The sequence below is a fragment of the Oryx dammah genome, unplaced genomic scaffold (genome assembly GCF_014754425.2).
Source record: "Oryx dammah isolate SB20612 unplaced genomic scaffold, SCBI_Odam_1.1 HiC_scaffold_9, whole genome shotgun sequence".
NCBI lineage: Eukaryota > Metazoa > Chordata > Mammalia > Artiodactyla > Bovidae > Oryx > Oryx dammah.
In genome coordinates this window covers 26,468,514-26,491,683 of record NW_024070193.1, presented here as the reverse complement: position 1 = coordinate 26,491,683, position 23,170 = coordinate 26,468,514, and the positions used below count along the sequence as shown (strand labels likewise).

At 42.5% G+C, this 23,170-nt stretch overlaps 1 protein-coding gene across 1 annotated transcript in view; it reads left to right on the top strand.

Annotated features, from left to right (window-relative positions):
- The first annotated feature begins 2,321 nt into the window (after window positions 1–2,321).
- SUCLG2 (succinate-CoA ligase GDP-forming subunit beta) overlaps window positions 2,322–23,170 on the top strand; it is a 283,370-nt gene continuing 262,521 nt past the window's right edge. Inside the window, exon 1 of the mRNA XM_040246535.1 lies at window positions 2,322–2,471. Within this exon, the coding sequence (XP_040102469.1) occupies window positions 2,388–2,471 (84 nt within the window). The 5' untranslated portion in view covers window positions 2,322–2,387. The remainder of the gene's footprint in view (window positions 2,472–23,170) is intronic.

Genomic DNA, 23,170 nt, shown 5'->3' with positions numbered 1-23,170 from the left:
GAAAACTCATATGATGCTACCCAGCCCAAACAGTCACTAGTAGATAATGAAGCAAAGATTGCCACATGTACTTGGTAATCAGAAAGCTTCTGCCCACTCCATTTCCAAAAACTCTACCCCTATAGAAAAAAATTCCATCCTAATAGAACACTCCTCAAAGACTGTCTAAATAGGTTCACCTTCTTCTTTATAAAGTGTACTCTTTTTTTCAAACCCTTTCAAGTCTTGGCTGGAAAGAAAGTGATAGTAACCAACTCCTTTGCCATAGACTGTCTGAATAAGCAGACTTTGATGAATTCTACAGGTGGTCTGCTTCCTTCTGTCAACATGTTCAAAGCTCTCACCAAGTTTAAACATTCAGTCTGCAAACATTAATAAGAGTCTTTTCTCCATATTGACTAGATGGTAGAACTCAATACAAGTAATGAGGATGAAGTGGGAATTCAAATCGACTCATGTTAAGAGGAGGGTATGGTCAGCTTTGGGTCACGCTCCCAAGCTGTGACCCTGGGCAAGTTACATTTCTTTTATGCAGTTACCCCTCTGGTACAATGAGAATAATAGCATCATCCTTTACAGGGTTCCTGTGAGGATTAAATGACCCATATTCAGAGGCAGCTGAACTGAGTACATGTAAAGGAACGAACATTGGTTTGACAGTGAAAAAAAAGGGACCCGTAAGTTGATACTGATACAAGTGAAAACGAGAATAAATAAAGAGGGATTTCCCTGACAAAACAGTGGTTGGAATCCGCCTTCCAGTGGGGCAACTAAGCCCCAATCAGGAAGACCATGAGATCTGGAGCCTGCCCTCCACAAAGAAAAGATCTTCTATGCCGCAACTAAGATCTCAAGTGTGCCAACACCCGACAGAGCAAAAAATAAATATTAAAAAAAGAATAAACAAACGTGGGGGACAGTAAAGCTCTTCTGAGTAGAACATAAACTATAGAAAATGTAGAAAGGAATGGAACTAGACAATCATGATTTTGCAACCATCACAGTAAAAACTGATATAAGAAATAATCATCAATGGATAAGAAATCTACCCAGTAAAACTATGACTAAGAATGGGCTATAAAGCTACATATCTATATCTATAAAAAGTGGGGATTGAGGCAAAATGTAAACAAGTGCTATCAATAAATCTGCATAAAGGATATTTGGGGGTTTGGGGATAATATTCTTGCAACTTTTCTGTAGATTTTTTTTGGGGGGGGGTCAAAAAAAAAGGATAGCTCAGTTGGCAAAGAATCTGCCTGCAATGCAGGAGACCCCAGTTGGATTCCTGGGTTGGGAAGATCCCCTGGAGAAGGGAAAGGCTACCCATCCCAATATTCTGGCCTAGAGAATTCTATGGACAGTACAGTCCATGGGGTCACAAAGAGTGGGACACAACTGCGTGACTTTCACTTTCAAAGAAAACTAGCAGAAATAGTTGCTCAGTTCTGTTAAATTTGTACCTTTTCTCATGATCATAGGCTCAAGAATAAAATAAGGTTAAAAATTCGAAAATGACACTTTATAGGGTTGGGAGAAAGCATGAGTTTGAAACTTTCCTTATCAGATCTGTGACTCAATAAGCAAGGAAACCTCCTCGTGTCTGTTTTTTCTTCTGCAAAATGGGGATTTTTTCCACTGGTGCCTACTGGAAAGCTTGCTATGAACACTAAATAAGTCCTTATTTGTAAAGTGCCTGCCATATATTAAGCATATTTGCTAGCTATTTTTATTCCACAGACAGTGCTTAGAGTTATATAAACTCCAAGTAAACTCTTGGTCTTACTCGGACGACTACACGTTTAAAATCCTTCAATACCTTTGTCTAAATCTTCACAAAGAGACAAAGTCTTACTAAAGGGTAGAGGGCCTCCACTGACCTCTTCAGGCCCGCTTGCTTCTCCCTTACTCCCTCAAGGTTCACCTCAAACACTGCTTCCCTACAGGAGCGTCTGAGGCCCCAGGACCAGAGCAGAGGCCTGTCCCTCGCTTGGCATCCCATACTAGCCGCTCCTCAGAGCACCCCCTGGAACCGGCAACAGGCACTGGCCTCTCGCTCCAGGGCACTTTAAGTCCACAACCGCTGGGCTCGCGCGGGGTGGGCTTTCGCTCACACTGTGACCCGCGGTAGCGCGAAGAGGAGGCTCCAAATGCTGAAAGTGAATTTGGGGCCGAGGTGGCGGTCGTCGTGGGGGACGCAGGGCTTCGACAGGGGCTCCCTCAGGAATGCGGCCGCGTCCCGGGGTCACCAGGCGCGCCCGGGCGGAGGGGGCGGGGCGGGCGGCAGGCGGCGGGCGGCCCCGCCCCTTCCCCCTCCCTTCCTCTTCCAGCCCCCTCCCGCCCTGCCGGCACCCCGTCAGGATCCCCGCGCTGGCTTCCTGGATAAGATGGCGGCCCCCGTGGGAGCGCAGGCCCGGAAACTTCTGAGAGACCTGGCGCTCCGGCCCCCGCTCCTGGCGGCCAGGTCCCAGGTGAGCGGACCCCTTGGTGGGGGCCTCGAGCAGCCGTTGGTCCCCTTCCGTCCCCTTCTGTCCTCCTCTTCCTGGTACCGGGTGCGCGGTCGCCGCGGCGCCACACCTGTGGAGAAGACGCGCGGTGCTGCGTCTGGGGCGCACGGGGGACCCCAGCACCCTCTGCTTCATGTGTGGAAGGGGGGTCTCGGGCTGAGGGGTTAATGACAGCCGGGGCCACCTCAGAGTGAGAGCCACCCAACTGCAAACACCCAATCCAATGCTGACGTGGATTCCCTCAGCGTCGGGAGGGCGCCGGGCCCTGTACCAGGCGCTGCACAGGCAACTTCAGGAAAAGTTCCTGGAAACGGGGTTTGAGGTCCTGGGGTGTTATTGTGTTGCCAACACACACACACACACACACACACACACACACAACACCAAAACACAACCTAAAAGTTGAGAAATACATTTTTTTTTTTTTTGAGGCATTTATTGAGGACTGTATCCTGAGGAAGTTTCTGGATAGCTCTGAGGAATTGTTGGAAAGAGGTAGGGGAGAAGCCAGGATGTATAGGAGTTTTTGCTGGAAAACAAACAAAACACAAACCTTGTTGTGGAAGTTTAAAAGGTTAAGACTAATCACAAAATATAGAAATGACAAGTTAGTGATTTTGATGCTTTTCTCCATATGGAAGGTGTAAGAGTCTGGGCATATTGAAATATTCCTTTGATATGCATCTTAACGTTATCTGCTGCTGCTGCTGCTAAGTCGCTTCAGTCGTGTCCCACTCTGTGGGACCCCATAGATGGCAGCCGACTAGGGTCCCCCATCCCTGGGATTCTTTAGGCAAGAACACTGGAGTGGGTTGCCATTTCTTTCTCCAATGCATGAAAGTGAAAAGTGAAAGTGAAGTCGCTCAGTTGTGTCCAACTCTTAGCGACCCCATGGACTGTAGCCCACCTGTCTCCTCCATCCATGGGATTTTCCAGGCAAGAGTACTGGAGTGGGGTGCCATTGCTTCTCCAATTCCCCTCAGGGTGCACTGTATGGGGCCATTGCAGTGGCTACTGATTTGATGGTAGGCAACATTACTGTTTACTATAATGGTGGGAAACATTTTTTTCTTGACTTCAGTTACCTGTTCTGAGGTAACTGCCTGTCCTCAGTCACCAGTCCTGCCTTTGAACCCATTTGTTAGGCCATGTGATAAAGGTACCTAGAAACCCACCCCAGCCTTGCTGGTTTAGTAACTCACTTCCTGGAATGAGCTCCATGCTCTTGCCGACTGGTAGGGTTGGGTATGGGCGTGGGGTGCTGAGATGGTGAAATGAGGGGGTCAAGGAGAATGATGGGAAACATCCTTCCTCAATTTAGTGAAAATTCAGTCCTGTCATTGGAATACATTTTAGTATTGACCTTGTCCTCTTTCTCCTTGTTTCTAGAGAATAAAATCCTAGGAGGGCCAATGATGGACACTGAATAGCTATTAGAACTTGGCCTTTAGGAGATTTTACTTTCTGTAGATGGCAAGAGCCGTAGTAGCCAGAAGGCCTTTGGGGAATTATGAGTTGGTGATGACTCTTGGAAAAATGACTCAAATACTCAACTTTACATTCTCTGTTAGAAATCTCTCTTCCCGTTTGAAGAAAACAATATGGGGCTTGACCACAGCACAGCCTTGTCCTTGTCCTTTTCCCCATTTTTAATTGATGAGAGACAATTAAAATGATGATCATTCCTGCAGTTTTATCTAGGATGTGCATAGTATTTTTTTTTTAATTGAAAGATAGCTACTGATGATTTTTGGAGTTACTCTAAACTTTGGTTAATTATGACATCTGAGTTATTCATTTCTTCTTTTCCTGACTTCTCATTTGTATGTTTGTGTTAATGCAAATTTAAAAGGTGCTAATAACATTAATGTCTTTAACAGGCACTTGACAGTATGATAGGATAGCAAAGGGAATGGTGGCTTTTGTCTAATTAAAATCACTAATAACTGTTGTAATAGAGTAAGGGGAATACCTCCAGGTGATCAAGTTCCATTCATTAAATGTTAGAAAAAGACCAAGAACTGTGGTGCTAACTATGAGAGTAGACTTGAATTGATGAGAAACATGAGGCCTAAGGCAGTGAAAATTCAAGCAAAAGAAGTAATTGTATAGAAAAATCCAAGTGTTTAGCTGAAGTATGATAGGGCTTCTTGCCTTACCAAGAAATGGGAGCCTGAATACAACACTTTAGAAAATCTGGGTGGGGGATACCCTTGGTTTGGCAAGAAGACTGGGTAAAAGAATCTTCTGCCTCACTATATCTGAAAACTTTAATTTACCTACTTGTAGATGAAGTGTTGTCCTGTGAACACAAACTTAGGAGATGAGAATTCTTTTTTTGTTCTTTTTTAAGGTGAGAATAGTACTGTTCAAGAACTGGAAATGGGCATTAGCAAGGATCCAAAAAACTCATTTCACAGGTAGAAAAATGGAGCACTAAAGAAGTTCAAGGACTTGTTCAAGGTTATAAAGAGAGTTTGTGGCAGAGCTGATTCCAGGTGAAAGGTTTTCTTTTCAGTTTCCATTATGCCAATTTCTGGTATAAGTTTCTTCATGAAAATACATTATACCAGCATGTAAGTTAGTCTGCAGAGCATAGAGTAAGTAACCATGACCAACACTACTGATCCATTTTAATTTTCTTCTTTGTAAACAAATAGATGTCATGTAAGGAGCCCTTTTCATATTATTGGGTGTTTCTTTGTATCTGCTCCACCTGTCTATGCATTTATGTTGTGTTTACTTACTCCCTTGCCCAGGGCAGACATTACACTTGAATAGGACCCTGTTTTTCCAGAAAACTTTATAATCCTCCCGAAGTGACTCAGAAATTGGTTGCTATTCTTGGTTCAGACCTACTTTGTGCCATCCCTTGTGCAAAACTTTTGTGTGTACAGAGATAAAAGACCCAGTTTCTCATATATGCATCAATATATGATACATGTTTTTCTGACTTACTGCACTTTGTATGTGGAGAAGGCAATGGCACCCCACTCCAGTACTCTTGTCTGGAAAATCCCATGGACGGAGGAGCCTGGTAGGCTGCAGTCCATGGTGTCGATAAGAGTCGGACACGACTGAGCGACTTTACTTTCACGCATTGGAGAAGGAAATGGCAACCCACTCCAGTGTTCTTGCCTGGAGAATCCCAGGGACGGTGGAGCCTGATGGGCTGCAGTCTATGGGGTCGCACAGAGTTGGACACGACTGAAGCAACTTAGCAGCAGCAGCACTCTGTATGACAGACTCTAGTGATGACCTAGATGGGTGGAATGGGACGGGGTAGGAAGATCTAAGAGGAAGGGGATATATGTATACATAGAGCTGATTCACTTTATTGTATAGCAGAAACTAACATAACGTTGTAAAGAATTATACTCTTTAAAAAAAAAAAAGACCCAGTTTCTGCTGTGAGAAGTAACTTCAACCACTCTCACAGAGTGCCATAGAATAACACTATCTATCCCCTCCTCATAGTTAAATTTGCCACATATTCTTAGGGCTTCCCTTGTGGCTCAGCTGGTAAATAATTTGCCTGCAATGTGGGAGACCTGGGTTCGATCTCTGGGTTGCGAAAATCCCCTGGGGAAGGGAAAGGCTACCCAGTTCAGTATTCTGGCCTGGAAAATTCCATGGACATACCGTCCATGGGGTGGCAAAGAGTCGGACACGACTGAGTGACCTTCACTTTCACTTTCCTGACACTTAATGTCATTAACAAACTGAAGGACAGGGAAGCCTGGCGTGCTGCAGTCCTTGGGGTCATAAAGACTTGGACACAGCTGAGCAGCTGAGCAACTGAACAACAACAAATGTTGCTGACATTTTGTTTTCTCTGTTGTTGGACCTCACATAGTTAGCACCACAGTTCTTGTTTTTTTTCTAACACTTAAATAATGACTTTTATTTGATGTTACATCCTAAAAGTGTCACCCTTTTGCCGTTTATTTTACATATATTTTTTTCTATTCAGTTTCTACCGGGAAAAAGGCCTTTGAAGTGCTGATATTTGGGGATGGTAAACAAGACAGGTGGAGATCTCGGCCACATGATACTGTATTTTAATAGGGGTGGGAAATGGCTAGACTGTACTTACATAAACAGTAATGAAAATGACTTCAGCCAGTGACAGATGCTATGAAGAAAGTAAAACAAGGTCTTGGGGTAGAAAATGAATAGTCTAGCCCAGATGGTGTGTCATAGATTAGTTTATCAAAGAAAACCAATTTGACAACTTGTTCTTTTTATTGTTTTGGTTTAATATTTTTATTGCAATGTAACACATATACTAAAAATATGCATGTTATAAGTGAACAGTTCGAGTTTTCACAAACTGAACGTGTCCAGGTGATCAGATCCATATCAAGAAATTAATCATGTAGCAGCAACTCGGAGGACACCCTTGTGCGGTTACAGTATTCCTACTGAGAAAAGAGTAACTGGTCTCCTGAATTAAGTCACCACAGACTGGTTTTGTTTTGTACTTTAAGTAAATGGAATTATATGCACTCATGTAATCAATATTATGAGATCCTGTAGGTGGCATTTTCACATTTGAACTGAGACCTGAGTAATGAAAAGTAGCCAACCAGGTGACTTGACATTCTGGGGAAGAGAGAACAGCAAATGCAAAGGCCCTTAGGTATGGCCTAAACTCAACATATCCAGACCATGAAAGAGGTGGAACGTGATAGTACTAGTCATGGTGTGTAAGGTTGGCAGGGCCTGGATCAAGTAGGGCCTTGCAGAGTCTGGTAAGGAGTTTTTAAAAACTTAACAGTTCTTGCATGACCTACCCACAGTTTTTCAGCTAGTAAAAAATAGCTGAATCCCAGTCTGGCTGCCAAAGGCCAGGCATGTAATTATAGTGCGCTCTCTATTATAAATAGCACAATATAGCAAGGCACAGCCTTATTGGGCACTAAAATGAGCCCGTTACATTAGTCATGTCTTAGGAGAAGTCTTGATTGAGGGCACTGAGTTTAAATGTTTAATGGTGATCTAATCATGGTATTTAGCTTTTTAGTATGTTTACCCTCTCATAATGGTTGGGTGCAGTTCACAGAGCTGTTCTGTTGTAGGAGAAGCAGAGACATTGTGGGAAACACTGTCTCTAAGGCCCCTAGCTGTACAGTCCTTGGTGTGTGGTTCTCTAAAAAGCCCACAGCTTCTGTCCAGGAACTCAGGGAGGAATGTGCCTTGTTGAGGGAAATGGAAACCATGCCCCTGCTCTTGTATACCTTACAGTAGCTGACTCCAGCTTGATTTTCTGCTCTTACCAGAAGTGGGAAAAGAAAGATAGATGCCTGGCTTTTAGAAGTGAAGGCTGAAGCTTACATGGAAATTTTTAATCAGCTAAATATGGCTGTGGAGCCTGCGTTGAAAGTTGTGACTGACCTTTATCTGCCTTCTTGCCTAGAAGAATAAATATCTGACTTTTTTTTCTTTTTAAAAAACTGCAGTGTCCTTAGAAAAGGAAATTCATGTCAAATACTTTAGATGCTAAACTACTGATTTCTGTGTGGGGAAGATCTTTTAAGTGATAGCTTATCCCAAGTTGGTTTTGTTTACTGAGAAGGAAGCATTTCTTTCATGTATGAGAGATGGAGTACACAGACCCACAGTCATGAGAATCTTGCTGCCCTTGTATCCTGGCCCAATTCTGTAGACACAATGCCCAGAAACTCACTGACATATCTTGTATTTGGGGAGGAAAACCAGTTATGTATGCAGCTTCAGATCATTTGTCTTTCAACTTGTTTTACTATTCACTCAGTCTGGTATTGTCCTTTGCTAGCTACATCCATCATTCTCTGTTACTTGATGAAAATGTTTGCCCAAAGAATTTGAGCAACTTCTATACATTTGAGCAAATAATAAAATCAGTATGTGTGTGTGCTGGGTGTGCTCAGTCGTGTACAATTCATTTGCAACCCCTTGGACTGTAGCCTGCCAGGCTCTCAGTCCATGGGCTTTTCCAGGTGAGAAAACTAGAGAGAATCGCCATTTCCTCTTCTAGAGCATCTTCCCAACCCAGGGATCGAACCCAGGGATCGAACCCACGTCTCTTGCTTCTCCTGAACTGGCAGGCGGATTCTTTACCACTGCAACACCTGGGAAGCAGTGCAGAAAGTCAGTATATTGATGAAATTTTGGGAAATGACAGAATTAGAATTAAAGAGGGTATAGGAGAAGGCATGCCAGGTGGAGTGGATTATGGGCCAAGGCAGAGGAGAGAGAGATGGGGAGATTAGAGCAGTCATTGCAGCAGACATGAAAGGCTGGTGGAGATCTTTTAGGCAAATGAGGAAGGAAAGAAGGGCTGTAGAAAGGCCAGAATTTGCCATGATATTGAACTACATAACTGAACATCAAGCACATATTGTTCACTTAGTAAATATTTTCTGAATGCTTAGTCTTTGCCCAGTGCTATTTGTTGTAAGATCCCTGAAGGCAGAGACTATTTATAGGGAAGACTATCTTCCCTATAAATTTAGTGCTTTAGAGAATGTACCATGAGTGTGAGAGTGCAGGAAGAGGACACATAGCCCTACCCTCAGGGGGCTCATTGTCTAGTGGCAAAACTGATGTGTAAACCAATAATCATACTGCAGCATTGTGAGATCAGTAGAGCTATGTTTTTAGTCCTCTAAGACACTGTTAGAGGCACTTGCTTTTTCCTCTGCCTGAAACGCTGTTCCCTCTGATCTCATGCCTTGTTCTCCTCTCCCATCATTCAGCTTGTCATTCAACTTTCTGATTCTAAGTAGTCTTCCAGCAGGGCTTTTGCTATATAAGATAGTATCTGATAACCTCCCCTGAGACTATTTTCTGCTTCTCACCTGCTTTTTAACACTTTGTGCTGTGCTTTGTTGCTCAGTTGTGTGTGACACTTTGCGAGCCCATGGACTGTCACCCGCCAAGCTACTCTGTCCATGGGGATTCTCCAGGCAGTAATACTGGATTGAGTTGCCATGCTCTCCTCCAGGGGATCTTCCCAACCCAGGGATTGAACCCAGGTCTCCCACATTGCAGGTGGATTCTTTACCACTTTATTTGGTAGTTTATTATGTGTTTTTATTTGTTTGTTTTATTATCTGTCTTCCTTCCTTTCCCACAAATGTAAGAATGTAAAGTCTGTGAGGGTAAAGACTGTTCTTATACACTCCTATTTTACCAGTCTGCCTGACCAGGTGTCCAGTAAGCTTTTGTGGTTTAGATGAATTCATGGGAGTGCAGAGAACAAGAGACAGGTAAGTAATAGAGAAATTGAGGACTGATACTCACGTGACTTAGTGGGTAAAGAATCCACCTGCAGTGTAGGAGATGTAGGAGATGCCAGTTTGATCCCTGGGTTTGGAAGATCCCCTGGAGGAGGGCATGGGATCCCAGTCTAGTGTTCTTGCCTGGAGAATCCCATGGACAGAGGAGCTTGGCGGGCTGCAGTCCATGGGGCTGCAAAAGAGTTGGATATGACTGAAGTGACTGAGCACGCACACAAACACACAGATATTTAGGCAAGTGAGAAAGGAAAAGTCTGGTGGTGAAAGGGCTTTCATAATAATAGTACTGTGCTTTCATATGTGACGATTTTTGTGCAGAGTGATTTCTGTGCATGATTTTCTTAAACCTTACATGTTACTGCAGGCAGATTGTACTGTCTTCATATTGCATGTAACAGAGCAGAGGCATAGACCAGTCACGTAATAACCTGCTTAAAATCACAGGGCCTGGGAGTCACCTGCCTCATGATGATACCTGTTAAAACAGTAAGTTATGTTGCCAGATGGTCTTATTTGACCTGAATTGTTTAATTATGCTGAGTGCTTACTTCCACATCTTTTTGTCCCTGGGGGATGGATACCTTGGTGTTTGAGCTTATGCTAATTTATTGTTGTTCAGTCACTAAGTTGTGTCTCATTTTTTGTGACCCCATGGACTGTAGCACAGCAGGCTTCCCTGTCCTTCACCATCTCCGGGAGTTTGCCCAAAGTCATGTCCATTGAGTTGGTGATGCCATCCAACCATCTCATCCTCTTTTGGCCCCTTCTGTTCCTTCCTCAATCTTTCCCAGCATCAGAATCTTTTCCAGTGAACTGGCTCTTTGCATCAGGTGGCCAAAGTATTGGATATTCACCTTCAGCATCAGTCCTTCCAATGGATATTCAGGGTTGATTTACTTTAGGATTGACTGGTTTGATCTCCTTGCTGTCCAAGTGACTCTCAAGAATCTTCTCAAGTACCACAGTGTGAAAGCATCAGTTCTTCAGCACTCAGCCTTCTTTATGGTCCAAGTCTCAAATTTGTACGTGACTACTGGGAAAACCAAAGCTTTGACTAGATGGATGTTTGCTGGCAAAGTGATGTCTCTGCTTTTTAATATGCTGTCTAGGTTGTCATAGCTTTTCCCTCCAAGGAGCAAGCGTCTTTTAATTTTATGGTTGCAGTCACCATCTACAGTGATTTTGGAGCCCAAGAAAATAAAATCTGTCACTGTTCCCACTTTTTCCCTTTCTATTTGCCATGAAGCGATGGGACTAGATACTGCGATCTTAGTTTTTTGGATGTTGAAAGCCAGCCTTTTTGCTTTCTTCTTTGACCCTGATCAAGAGGCTCTTTAATGTAGATGGACTAATCAACTTTTCATGATTGTCTTCTTGTCTGGCTCTTTCGTTGTTCTTTAATAGCCCAGTCTTGTCTGACTCTTTGCAACCCCTTGGACTATAGCATGCCAGGCTTCCCTGTGCTTCAACATTTCCCAGAGCTTGCTCAGACTCATATCCATTGAGTGGGTGATATCATCCATCTGACTCTTATCAGGCTCTTATCTGACACCCTCCTTCCTAGGCTCCAGGGTCTGGGAAGCAGGAGAAAAGGGTATGATTTCTGTATTAAAATAGGGCTAAATTCAAATTCTAGGTCTGCCAAATTCTAGCTCTACAAATTACTGAACTTGACTGACCCTCAATTTCTTGTTCTCTAAAAGGAGATACTTTTTATAGATGGTTACAAAGATTGAGTGAGATGATATGCATGACATCTGACGTTCTGGTTAAATGGTAGGCTAAGAGTCTTTATTTCTCTTGCAGTAAATTTTTGAAGCTAAATTTAGTTGCTTTATAAATTTAGGCTTTATTAAGTCAGAATAGTTTTGCTTTCCCAGATTTGGTACGTATTTATCATTTGCTGCCATATCAGGGTTAGGTACTGTGTTGGCATTTCCAAATGTTTTATTTCACTTAATCCTATAGCAACCACGTGAAACAGGTGATTATTCTCAGTTTACATCTAGGGATCTTGAGGCTCAGAGAGTTGAAGGCCTGTCTCCTGGGCCCCAGTTCTCATTGCAAAGATGGGGTGAAGGTCTGGTGAGGCTTAAGGTGGCAGTAGGGAAGGTCACATGGGGAGCTCAGTTGCACCTGGGGAGCTCAGTTGCACCGTCCTGGATGTTGCTTCATTCCAGAAATGTTTGCACATCTTAGTGTTGACTTAGTAGCTATGGTTTCTGGACCTCATGTGCGTCAAAGATTTGAGGTGGGCGGACACCCAAACACTAGGTTACAGTGCTTGACATGTACCCAAGGGCAGCTGGCATATGCCCTTCACTGTCTGCCGAGCACACAGCACTGCCTTTAGCGTTTCAGGAATACTGAACAAATTGTGAAACTGGCTTTGGAGAGTGAGTTTTGGGGAATGGTGATAGAGAATAGAGTTTTCTAGTATTCTGAGTTCATGTGCTGATTATGTTGCCAGCTTTTGTCCCTTTCTAGAAATGAGTCCAATAATACAGCACCTGAATACTAGTCACAAAAGCATAAATTTCTAACATTTACCTCTAAAATTTATTTTTATTTTAAAATGAAGGAGTTTGATATAATGTTTGAGTTGATATTTGAGACATGGCAAAGCTTAAGGAATAGGTTTGTGTAAGATTGGGGCATAAGAATGAGGGTGGAATAAGAGGGGCTGGATCTTTTTCTACCCTCATTTTTCCATGAGCTTATCCCATTTCCATTTCTAGGCTGTCTTAGGTCCAGGGTTGTGACTCAAGGATCCTGAGGAGTTGGATAAGGTGTCTTGTGCAGTTCGAGGTCAGGGAGCAGTGAGAGACGAGGTTGGAGACATAAGCAGAGGCAAAATTTTGCTAATCCTGTGAGTCCTGGTAATGCAGTTAAGATTAGTTCTTGAGGACAAGGGGAGCCATTGAAGTATTTTAGACAGTGCGGTGGCAGGGGCAGCTTTATGCTTCAGAGTATTCCTTCTGCATGTAGTGTGGAGAGGGTTGGAGGGATATAAGTATGGAAATCATTCAGGAGATTGTTGTACTGTTTGAGTGCTGGTAGTAATTATGCCCAGGATAATAGACACAGACCAGGACTGAACTCACACTGTGTGAGTTTAAGTCTTGCCCTCAACACTGGTTATCTTTGTGATGTGTGAAAATTATTTACATATGTTATTACAAGATTCATTTTTTTTTCTTTTTCGCATTTCAGCATCTCTGAAAACTGAATGTGTTTGTACACTTGTGTCACAGATTGAGGGACAGTTTTTTTTTTTTTTTTGCCTAGAGTGGTGAAAGTGAAAAAAGGTGAGGGTTTTGGATCAAAATCAAGGTGACCACATAATTTATTGTCAAATCAGGATACTTTTCAGAGTGAATGTGAGCACTGTGAATAATTATACCAGCACATGTAAGAGAAACCTAAGCTGTGCCTAGAAAACTGATATATGGTCCTTCTAACTAAAATAGACTGAATGGTGACAGTCAGGATAGAAGAGAAGCATTGGCATTATTAAGGAAAGAGACTGAACAAGATTCATGCTTTCCCTGCTGGATCTCCATTGCTGGCTTCTTTTCTCCACTACTGTGTACTAAAAAGGTGATAAAAGGCTGTTTACCGTCCCTTAGCAGAGAAGGTGTGAGTTGCTGTAGCTATGAAAGATCCTTACTTATCTCTGCCATGGAACCAAGTGCTCTGTCCTTATGCTCAGGTGTTCTCTGGACATGTTGTTATGGCCTATAGAACAAGAACAGGTGAATAAAAGAAGAGAAGTATAAAGGCCCATAAATTTGCCAGTCTTGCAAAGCACAGGTTTCTAAACTTGAGCACAATGAAGAGCTTTTCCAAGTCCCAAGTCTACCTTATCCAGTATTCACAGCATTCTGGGCCCTGTGGAATCTTGCCATCTGGCTTAGTTATTTCCTTTTGCACTCTCACTCTTGTATGGACGATGCAGTTGATTGTTATACCTTCTTTGGTTGAGAGATCTCCTTGGACTTATCTCAAGGGGGTAAAGAAAGAGAAAGGTTTATTGAAAGGGACACATACCAGAACTCAAGATTAATCTTCCTTGATGTTCGCTCCTCTGTGCATCTTCATTCTCTATAACTTCCACCTGCCCATAACTTTGTCCATTCTTTGGTCCACTCCAGCTTACCGTAACACATCATCCATCTGTGTCTCCCAGAATGTTACAGTTTTAATAACAAGAACATCTCATTGATCTAGCTCATCATTTTGCTCTAATGTTCAGGTCACTGGCCAGCTGCAAGATTGGATGCTGCTTTGTAAAGTATGCATCTCTGCCCTTCCATTTGTGGTTGAAGTAGGGAGGTCTTGGAGAGGACCAGCATCATAGCCCCTTGAGTAGGAGGTCTCTGGGTGCAGTGTTGGTGGGGTGGCCTGATCCATTTAGAGTTCCTTTATGAACTGCTGCTAACTTGTCCATCTTCTTCTCCAAGTTCACATGTTCACTTTTGGTTTGTTTGCTTTTTTGCATTCTCAAATTTCTGAAGATTGTCTCACTTTTCACTTGGCTGATCTTAGGCTAATTTATCGGAAATTAAGGTGAGGATGAAATAGTTGGATAGCATCGCTGACTCAAAGAATATGAATAGAAGCAAACTGTGGGAGATGGTGAAGGACAGGGAAGCCTGGCATGTTGCAATCCATGGGGTCACAGAGAATCAGACACGACTTAGCGACTGAACAACAAGGTGATGTAGTGGGCTTTGTTTTAGACCATTTTCTTATGATCACAATGAAATAATTCTCTGGAGAAAATTATTAAGTGGGAAAAGGGTTATCATGTCAATCATCCAAATAGTCAAGTGAGTGTTTTCAAGACAAATGTAGAAAGCAGGCTTTATGTGGCCCTGGAATACTGCTCAGCTTTGTTTGGAGCAATAATCTGATTTGAAGTAACCCAACTTCTCTTGGGTTCATCTCCACTTTACACTTCCCTAAGAGAATTTGTTTGGGTTCTTTTGCCATCACTCAATAAAAACCTGCCATATTGGGCAGGACTTCCTTGAAGCTATCTGCAGAGGGTACTGGCTCTGACATTAATCCCTGGTGCAGTCATGTGGGACTCAGGGCACAGGATTTAATTCATTTAAACCATAAGTAGGAAAACTACATTTTATCCTCCAAAGTGGGGCACTTTTGATGGTTAAAGGGAGGGAGCACTGTTAATAATTATGCCAGAATACTAGGCTTCCCAGGTAGCCCAGACAGTACAAAATCTGCTTGCTATGCAGGAGACCTGGGTTTGATCCCTGGGTTGGGAGGATGACCTGGAGAAGGGAATGGCTATCCATTCCATTGTTTTTGCCTGGAGAATTCCATGAACAGAGGAGCCTGATGGGCTACAGTCCATGGAGTAGCAAAGAATCAGGACAAAACTAAGCAACTTTCACTTACTTAATGGGCATAATTTGGAGATGGAAATGGCAACCCACTCCAGTATTCTTGCCTGGGAAATCCCATGGACACAGGAGCTTGGTTGGCCGTAGTCCATGGGGTCGCAAAAGAGTCAGACACAACTTGGCAACTTAATGACCACAACAGACATAAACCAGGACTGGAACCAGGCTGCCCGTATTCATTCTCACTTGTGACACTTAGAAGATTTGTGGTCTTGTGAAAATTACATATTTTATTATAAGACACTTCATGTTTTTCACATTTCAGCATCTCTGAAATATAGATGTGTTTTATCCTGTGTCATAGATTGATTGGCAGGTTTTTCCTAGTGGTGCATTAAAGTGGTGTGAAAAAGTTGCTTATTCTTGAAACTTGATGAAATTTCTCTGTTTTTGGTTTTCTCTTCTATAAAATGTTGACAGTTACAGTAGTCACCTCCCAAAGTTATACTGAGGATTAACTGAGGCCCTGTATACCCTCTTAGCACTATGCCATAGATGATCAATAAATTTTAGTTATTGGTTTTTGTATTATATTCACTGACTTTAATAAATTATATTTAAATCATAGTTAATTAAATCATATTATATAATGTGATTAAATTTCATTTAACTTAAATGTGTTCATTAAATATATTATCTAAATAAATATATTAAATAAGCTATCAATTAAAATGTAATAATTAAAGCAAATTGATGATGTTCAGTTAAAATCACTGCAGATAGTGACTGCTGCCATGAAATTAAACATTTATTCCTTGGAAGAAAAGTTATAACCAACCTAGACAGCATATTAAAAAGCAGAGGCATTACTTTGCCAACAAAGGTCCATCTAATCAAAGCTATGGTGTTTTGCCAGTAGTCATGTTTGGATGTGAGAGTTGGACTATACAGAAAGCTGAGTTGATAGTTTTGAACTATTGTGTTGAAGAAGACTCTTGAGAGTCCCTTGGACTGCAGGAGATCCAACCAGTCTCTCCTAAAGGAGATCAGTCCTGAATATTCATTGGAAGGACTGATGCTAAAACTCCAATACTTTGGCCACCTGATGTGAAGAACTGACTCATCTGAAAAGACCCTGATGCTGGGAAAGATTGAGGGCAGGAGGAGAAGGGGACGACAGAGGAGGAGATGGTTAGATGGCGTCACCGACTCAAAGGATGTGAGTTTGAGTAAATTCTGGTTGGTGATGGACAGGGAGGCCTGGTATGCTGCAGTCCATGGGTTCGCAAAGAGTCAGACATGACTGAGTGAACTGAACTGAATTAAATTATATTAACTATGTATAACAAATATACAGTTAAGTTCTGGCTGCATAAACAGAAGGGCTTTATTTTTGTAAAAAACCTCCTATGATGTTCCCTGCTTTCCTCCTAAATCCCCTCAATATTGCAACTTGAAAGGGAGATGAGCAGTGTAAGCCAAGTCAGATATCAGAAGCATTGAGGTGGGGAAATGGCAGGTAAGGAGAGAGAGAGGTTCCCTGTAGTGTCATGCTGATGTCAGGAGGGCTACAAGGAAATCTACAAGGAAATTTCTTGGGGTAAGGACTTTCTTCCACTTAGCCCCAGATTGGGAGTGGAGACCAGCCTTTTAGATTTTTTTTTTACTTTATACTTTTTATTTTGTATTAGAGTATAGCTGATTAACAGTGTTTTGATAGTTTCAGGTGAACAGTGAAGGGACTCAGTCATACACATACATGTGTTCATTCTCCCCCAAACTCCCCTCCCATCCAGGCTGCCACAAAGAGCAGAGTTTCATGTGCTGTACAGCAGGTACTTGTTGGTTATCCATCTAAAATATAGCAGTGTGTACACATCCATCAAGACTCCCTAAGTATCTCTTCCCACCAGCAACCATAAGTTCGTTCTCTAAATTTGTCTCTTTCTGTTTTGTAAGTTCATTTGTATCATTTCTTTTTTGATTCCACATATAAATGATGTCCTATGATATTTTTCCTTCTGACTTACTTCATTAGTATGGTAGCCTCTAGGTCCATCCACATAGCTGCAGATGGCATTATTTCATTATTTTTAATGGCTGAGTAATATTCCATTGCATATATGTACCATCATCTTCTTTATCCATTCCTCTGTCAATGAACATTTAGGTTGCTTCCATATCTTGGCTGTTGTAAACAGTGCTGCAGTGAACATTGGGGTGCATGGATCCTTTTGGATCATGGTTTTCTCCAGACATATGCCTAGCAGTGAGATTGCAGGGTCATATAGTAGCTCTAGTTTTAGTTTTTTAAGGAACCTCCATACTGTTCTCCATGGGCTTCCCAGGTGGCTCGATGGTAAATAATCTGCCTGCCAGTGTAGGAAATGTAGGTTCAATCCTGGGTAGAGAAGATCCCTTGGAGGAGCAAATGGCAGCCTACTCTAGTATTCTTGTCTGGAACATCCCATGGACAGAGGAGCCTGGCAGGCTACAGTCCATGTGGTCACAAAGAGTTGGACATGGCTGAGAATGCAGAACAGTATTTGCCATTGCTGTTTAGTTGCTAAGTCATGTCTTTTTTGCGACCTCAAAGACTGTAGCCTGCCAGGCACCTCTGTCCGTGGTATTTCCCAGGCAAGAATACTGGAGTTGGTTGCCATTTCCACCTCCAGGGGATCTTCCCAAATGAGAAATCGAACCTGTATCTCTTGCATCTCCTGGATTGGTAGGCAGGCTCTTTACCACTAGCGCCCCCTGGGAAGCTCCTGTTTTCCATAGGGGCTATACCATTTTACCTTCCCACCAACAGTGTGGGAGAGTTTCCTTCTCTACATACCCTTTCCAGCATTTATTGTTTATGGATTTTTTTGATGATAGCCATTCTCTAGCCATTTATAATCAGAAAATGTTACAGTTTTCAGCTTATATGTGGAGATATCATTGCATTTTTATAAGGAAACGATGTTTATCTTTTGTTTGATGTTACCATCTATGCTAGTGTTCTCCTAATTGCTGTCCAGATGACCACTTAGACTTTGAGGGACGAACTTGGGTTAACATAACTTTGAAATGAAGGGCAGAAAAACCACATTTAATATGCAGTCTTATACCAGCCTTAGGGCTTACTTACGTAGGTCTTTAATAAGTAATATAAAGAAAGCTGAGAGTTATTAATTATTTTTGATTAAGTGTATAAACTATTAATGGTGAGTGTTTGTTAAGATTCAGAACTTTTTAAAAGTGATTGTAAACCAACAATACAGAGAAAGAAAAGACTTCAGGTTTTAACCTTTTTATAATTAGCATGAAAAAATAAATGTGCTATTTGGTTAGTTAGAAAAACTAAATAAATTTTGAGATAGTGAAATTATAAACAAATTTTCCTCATTAATTTAAAAATAATGAAAAAAATGATGAAGGACTGAATGGCTGAGTGTGGAAGAGATAAGTTTCAAATGGAAGCAGAAGTCTTGTGACTGGTTTGGGGGAATGCTGAGTCTGAGGGCATAGATTCTAACATCAGTTTCAATGTATGAGTTTTTTAATACCACCAAGCAATTCTCGAGCAGCTGGGTGTCCTACAATGCAACTAAAGTCTGACACTGTTGACATGGAAATAGCATTAGATTCACAAGTTAACAGCACAGTCCAACATGACTGCCACCATCCCACTTCAGAGACCGATATCAAATCTAGGGTGTCACATGTACTACTGGTTATAGATTGGAGGTTCCCATGACCCCCTCCTCAGGTTTCATTAATTTGCTAGAGTGGCTTACAGAATGTAGAGAAACATTTTACTCATTAGATTACCAGTTTATTGTAAAAGGCTATCACCCAGAAACAGCCAGATTGAAAAGATGCCATAGGCAAAGTGTGCAGGGAGGCTTTATGGAGTGAAAAACTCTGCCTCAATCTCCACATGTTGACCACACTTCTGCTCTCTCAATCTCCAGATTTTTATTACAGAGCCAGGACTGATTAAATCTTTGGCCTTCAGTGATTGAACTTAATCTCTAGCCCCTTTCCCCTGCCTGGGGTGGAAGGGTGAGACTGAAAATTCTACCTCTCTAATCACTAGGTTGGTTCCCCGGGCAGCCAACCCCCATCCTTAGCTTGAAAGTGGAAGTGTTTGTCAGTCCTGCAACCCTGTGGTCGGTATCCGTCCATGCGATTTTTGAGGCAAGAATACTGGAGTGGGTTGCCATTTCCTTTTCCAGGGGATCTTCCCAAGCCAGGAATCAAAGCTGAGTTCTCCTGCCTTGCAGGCAGATTCTTTACTGAGCTATCAGATAAACCCTATCCTTAGGATCAGTTCAGTCAAGTTCAGTTGCTCAGTCGTATCTGATGCTTTGCGACCCCATGGACTGCTGCACACCAGGCTGCCCTGTCTATCACCAACTCCTGCAGATTGCTTAAACTCATGTCCATTGAGTTGGTGATGCCATCTAACCATCTCATCCTCTGTTGTCCACTTCCCCTCCTGCCTTCGATCTTTCTCATCATCAGGGTCTTTCCCAATAAGTCAGTTCTTCGCATCAAGTGGCCAAAGTATTGGAACTTCAGCCTCCACATCAGTCTTTCCAATGAATATTCAAGACTGATTTCCTTTAGGATTGACTTGTTGGATCTCCTTGCAGTCCAAGGGACTCTCAAGAGTCTTCTCCAACACCACAGTTCAAAACCATCAATTCTTTGGCGCTCAGCTTTCTTTATGGTTCAACACTCATGTTCATACATGACCACTGGAAAAACTATAGCTTTGACTAGATGAATCTTTGTTGGCAAAGTAATGTCTCTGCTTTTTAATATGTTGTTTAGATTTGTTATAGCTTTTCTTCCAAGGAGCAAGCGTCTTTTAATTTCATGGCTGCAGTCACGATTTGCAGTGATTTTGGTGCCCAAGAAAATAAAGTCTGTCACTGTTTCCATTGTTTCCCCATCTATTTGCCTTAGGATACCTAGTGGCTTTTCAAAAATTGTCTCACTTTACAAAGACACTTAAAAAATTTTGTTTTTGAATTTTAATTGGAGGCTAATAAGTTTATAATATTGGGGTGGTTTTTGCCGTACATTGACATGAATCAGCCACGGTGTACATGTGTCCTCCATCCCAGATGCCCCTCCCACCTCCCTCCCATCCCTCTGAGTTGTCCCAGTGCACTGGCTTTGAGTGCCCTATTTCATGCATCGAACTTGGACTGGTCATCTATTTCACATATGGTAATATACATGTTTCAATTCTATTCTCTCAAATCATCTCACCCTCGCCTTCTCCCACAGAGTCCAAAAGTCTGTTCTTTATATCTTTGTCTCTTTTGCTATCTCACATATAGGGTCATCATTACCATCTTTCTAGATTCCATATATATGTGTTAATATACTGTATTGGTGTTTTTCTTTCTGACTTACTTCACTCTGTGTAATAGACTTCAGTTTCATCCACCTTATTAGAACTGATTCAAATGCATTCTTTTTAACAGCTGAGTAATATTCCATTCCATTTTGCATTCCAAGAAAAAGAAATGCAAAAGAGCAGAATGGCTGTCTGAGGAGGCTTTACAGATAGCTGTGAAAAGAACAGAAGTGAAAAGCAAAGGAGAAAAGGAAAGATATACCCAGTTGAATGCAGAGTTCCAAAGAACAGCAAGGAGAAATAAGAAATCCTTCCTCAGTGATCAATGCAAAGATATAGAGGAAAACAATAGAATGGGAAAGACTAGAGTTCTTTTCAAGAAAACTAGAGATACCAAGGGAATATTTCATGCAAAGATGGGCTCAATAAAGGACAGAAATGGTAGGGACCTAACAGAAGCAGAAGATATTAAGAAGAGGTGGCAAGAATACATAGAAGAACTATACAAAAAAGATCTTCATGATCCAGATAATCACGATGGTGTGCTCACTCACCTAGAGCCAGAAATCCTGGAACGTGAAGTCAAATGGGCCTTAGGAAGCATCACTATGAACAAAGCTAGTGGAGGTGATGGCATTACAGTTGAGCTATTTCAAATCCTGAAAGATGATGCTGTGAAAGTGTTGCACTCAGTATGCCAGCAAATTTGGAAAACTCAGCAGTGGCCACAGGACTGGAAAAGGTCAGTTTTCATTCCAATCCCAAAGGAAAGCAGGAAGGAAGGAAAGTTATAACCAACTTAGACAGCATAGTAAAAAGCAGAGACATTACTTTGCCAATAAAGGTCTGTCTAGTCAAGGCTATGGTTTTTCCAGTAGTCATGTGTGGATGTGAGAGTTCGACTGTAAAGAAAGCTGAGTGCTGAAGAATTGATGGTTTTGAATTGTGGTATTGGAGAAGACTCTTGAGAGTCCCTTGGACTGCAAGGAGATCCAATCAATCCATCCTAAAGGAGATCAGTCCTGAATATTCACTGGAAGGACTGATATTGAAGCTGAAGCTCCAATACTTTGGCCACCTGATGCAAAGAGATGACTCATTAGAAAAGACGCTGATGCTGGGAAAGATTGAAGGCAGGGGGCAAAGGGGACAACAGAGGACAAGATGGTTGGATGGCATCACCAACTCAATGGATGTGAGTTTGAGCAAGCTCCAGGAGACGGTGAAGGACAGGGAAGCCTGGCATGCTGCAGTCCATGGGGTCACAGAGTCAGACACTACCGAGTGACTGAACAATGAACAGACGAACTCAGGTGGAGGGTGGCAGGTACATACTGAGACCCTAGACTGGTTGGAACCAGAAGGTTGATGAATGAGATTCCTGGAATACTATTCTTACCACACCACTAACGAGTCAAAAAGATACACCCTGAAGTCATCACGTCAGATGTAGCCTTAAAATTACTTCCCTGAAAGCCACTGAGGAATTTAGGTCTTTTGAGTACAAGCCACTCATCCTTCTTGCTTGGCCCTTGCCATAAACCTTTCTTTACTTCGAACTCCAATGTTTTGGTTTGTTTCGCCTCGTTGTGCATTGGTCACATAAACTTGGGTTCAGTGACATGTGTCATACTATTCTTCCTTTTTAAGGGTGGTTAATACATGCATATGTGCATATGCAACATTTTGTTTTATGTTGTTTCATCAATGGGCACTTGGATTGCTTCTGTATGTATGTATATGTCATGGTCTGCATGTGGGTTAGAAAAGAATTTCCAAACATGAGGCAGAATAAGAGGAGAATTATTAGAGTTGGAGGCACTGTTAGAACAGTGGGCTGGCTCATGGAAGAGCCGGCCCCTAGCATATTCAAAAGCAGAGACAATACTTTGCCGACTAAGGTCCGTCTTGTCAAGGCTATAGTTTTTTCCTGTGGTCATGTATGGATGTGAGAGTTGAACTGTGAAGAAGGCTGAGCGCCGAAGAATTGATGCTTTTGAACTGTGGTGTTGGAGAAGACTCTTGAGAGTCCCTTGGACTGCAAGGAGATCCAACCAGTCCATTCTGAAGGAGATCAACCCTGGGATTTCTTTGGAAGGAATGATGCTAAAGCTGAAACTCCAGTACTTTGGCCACCTCATGTGAAGAGTTGACTCATTGGAAAAGAGTCTGATGCTGGGAGGGATTGGGGGCAGGAGGAGAAGGGGACGACCGAGGATGAGATGGCTGGATGGCATCACTGACTCGATGGACGTGAGTCTGAGTGAACACCGGGAATTGGTGATGGACAGGGAGGCCTGGCGTGCTGCGATTTCATGGGGTCACAAAGAGTCGGACACGACTGAGCGACTGAACTGAACGGAGCCAATTTTTACAGCCTCAAGACAGAAAATTTCTACTGGAAGGGTGGCATTAGGTAATTGGTTAGGATGCCATAGGATGGGTGCTGCTGCTGCTGAGTCACTTCAGTCGTGTCCGACTCTGTGCGACCCCATAGATGGCAGCCCACCAGGCTCCCCTGTCCCTGGGGTTCTCCAGGCAAGAACACTGGAGTGGGTTGCCATTTCCTTCTCCGATAAGATGGGTAATAAGATGGATATTTTATGTAATATGGGGTCGGGAAACTGTCCAGTTTAGATCTGGAGGCTCATG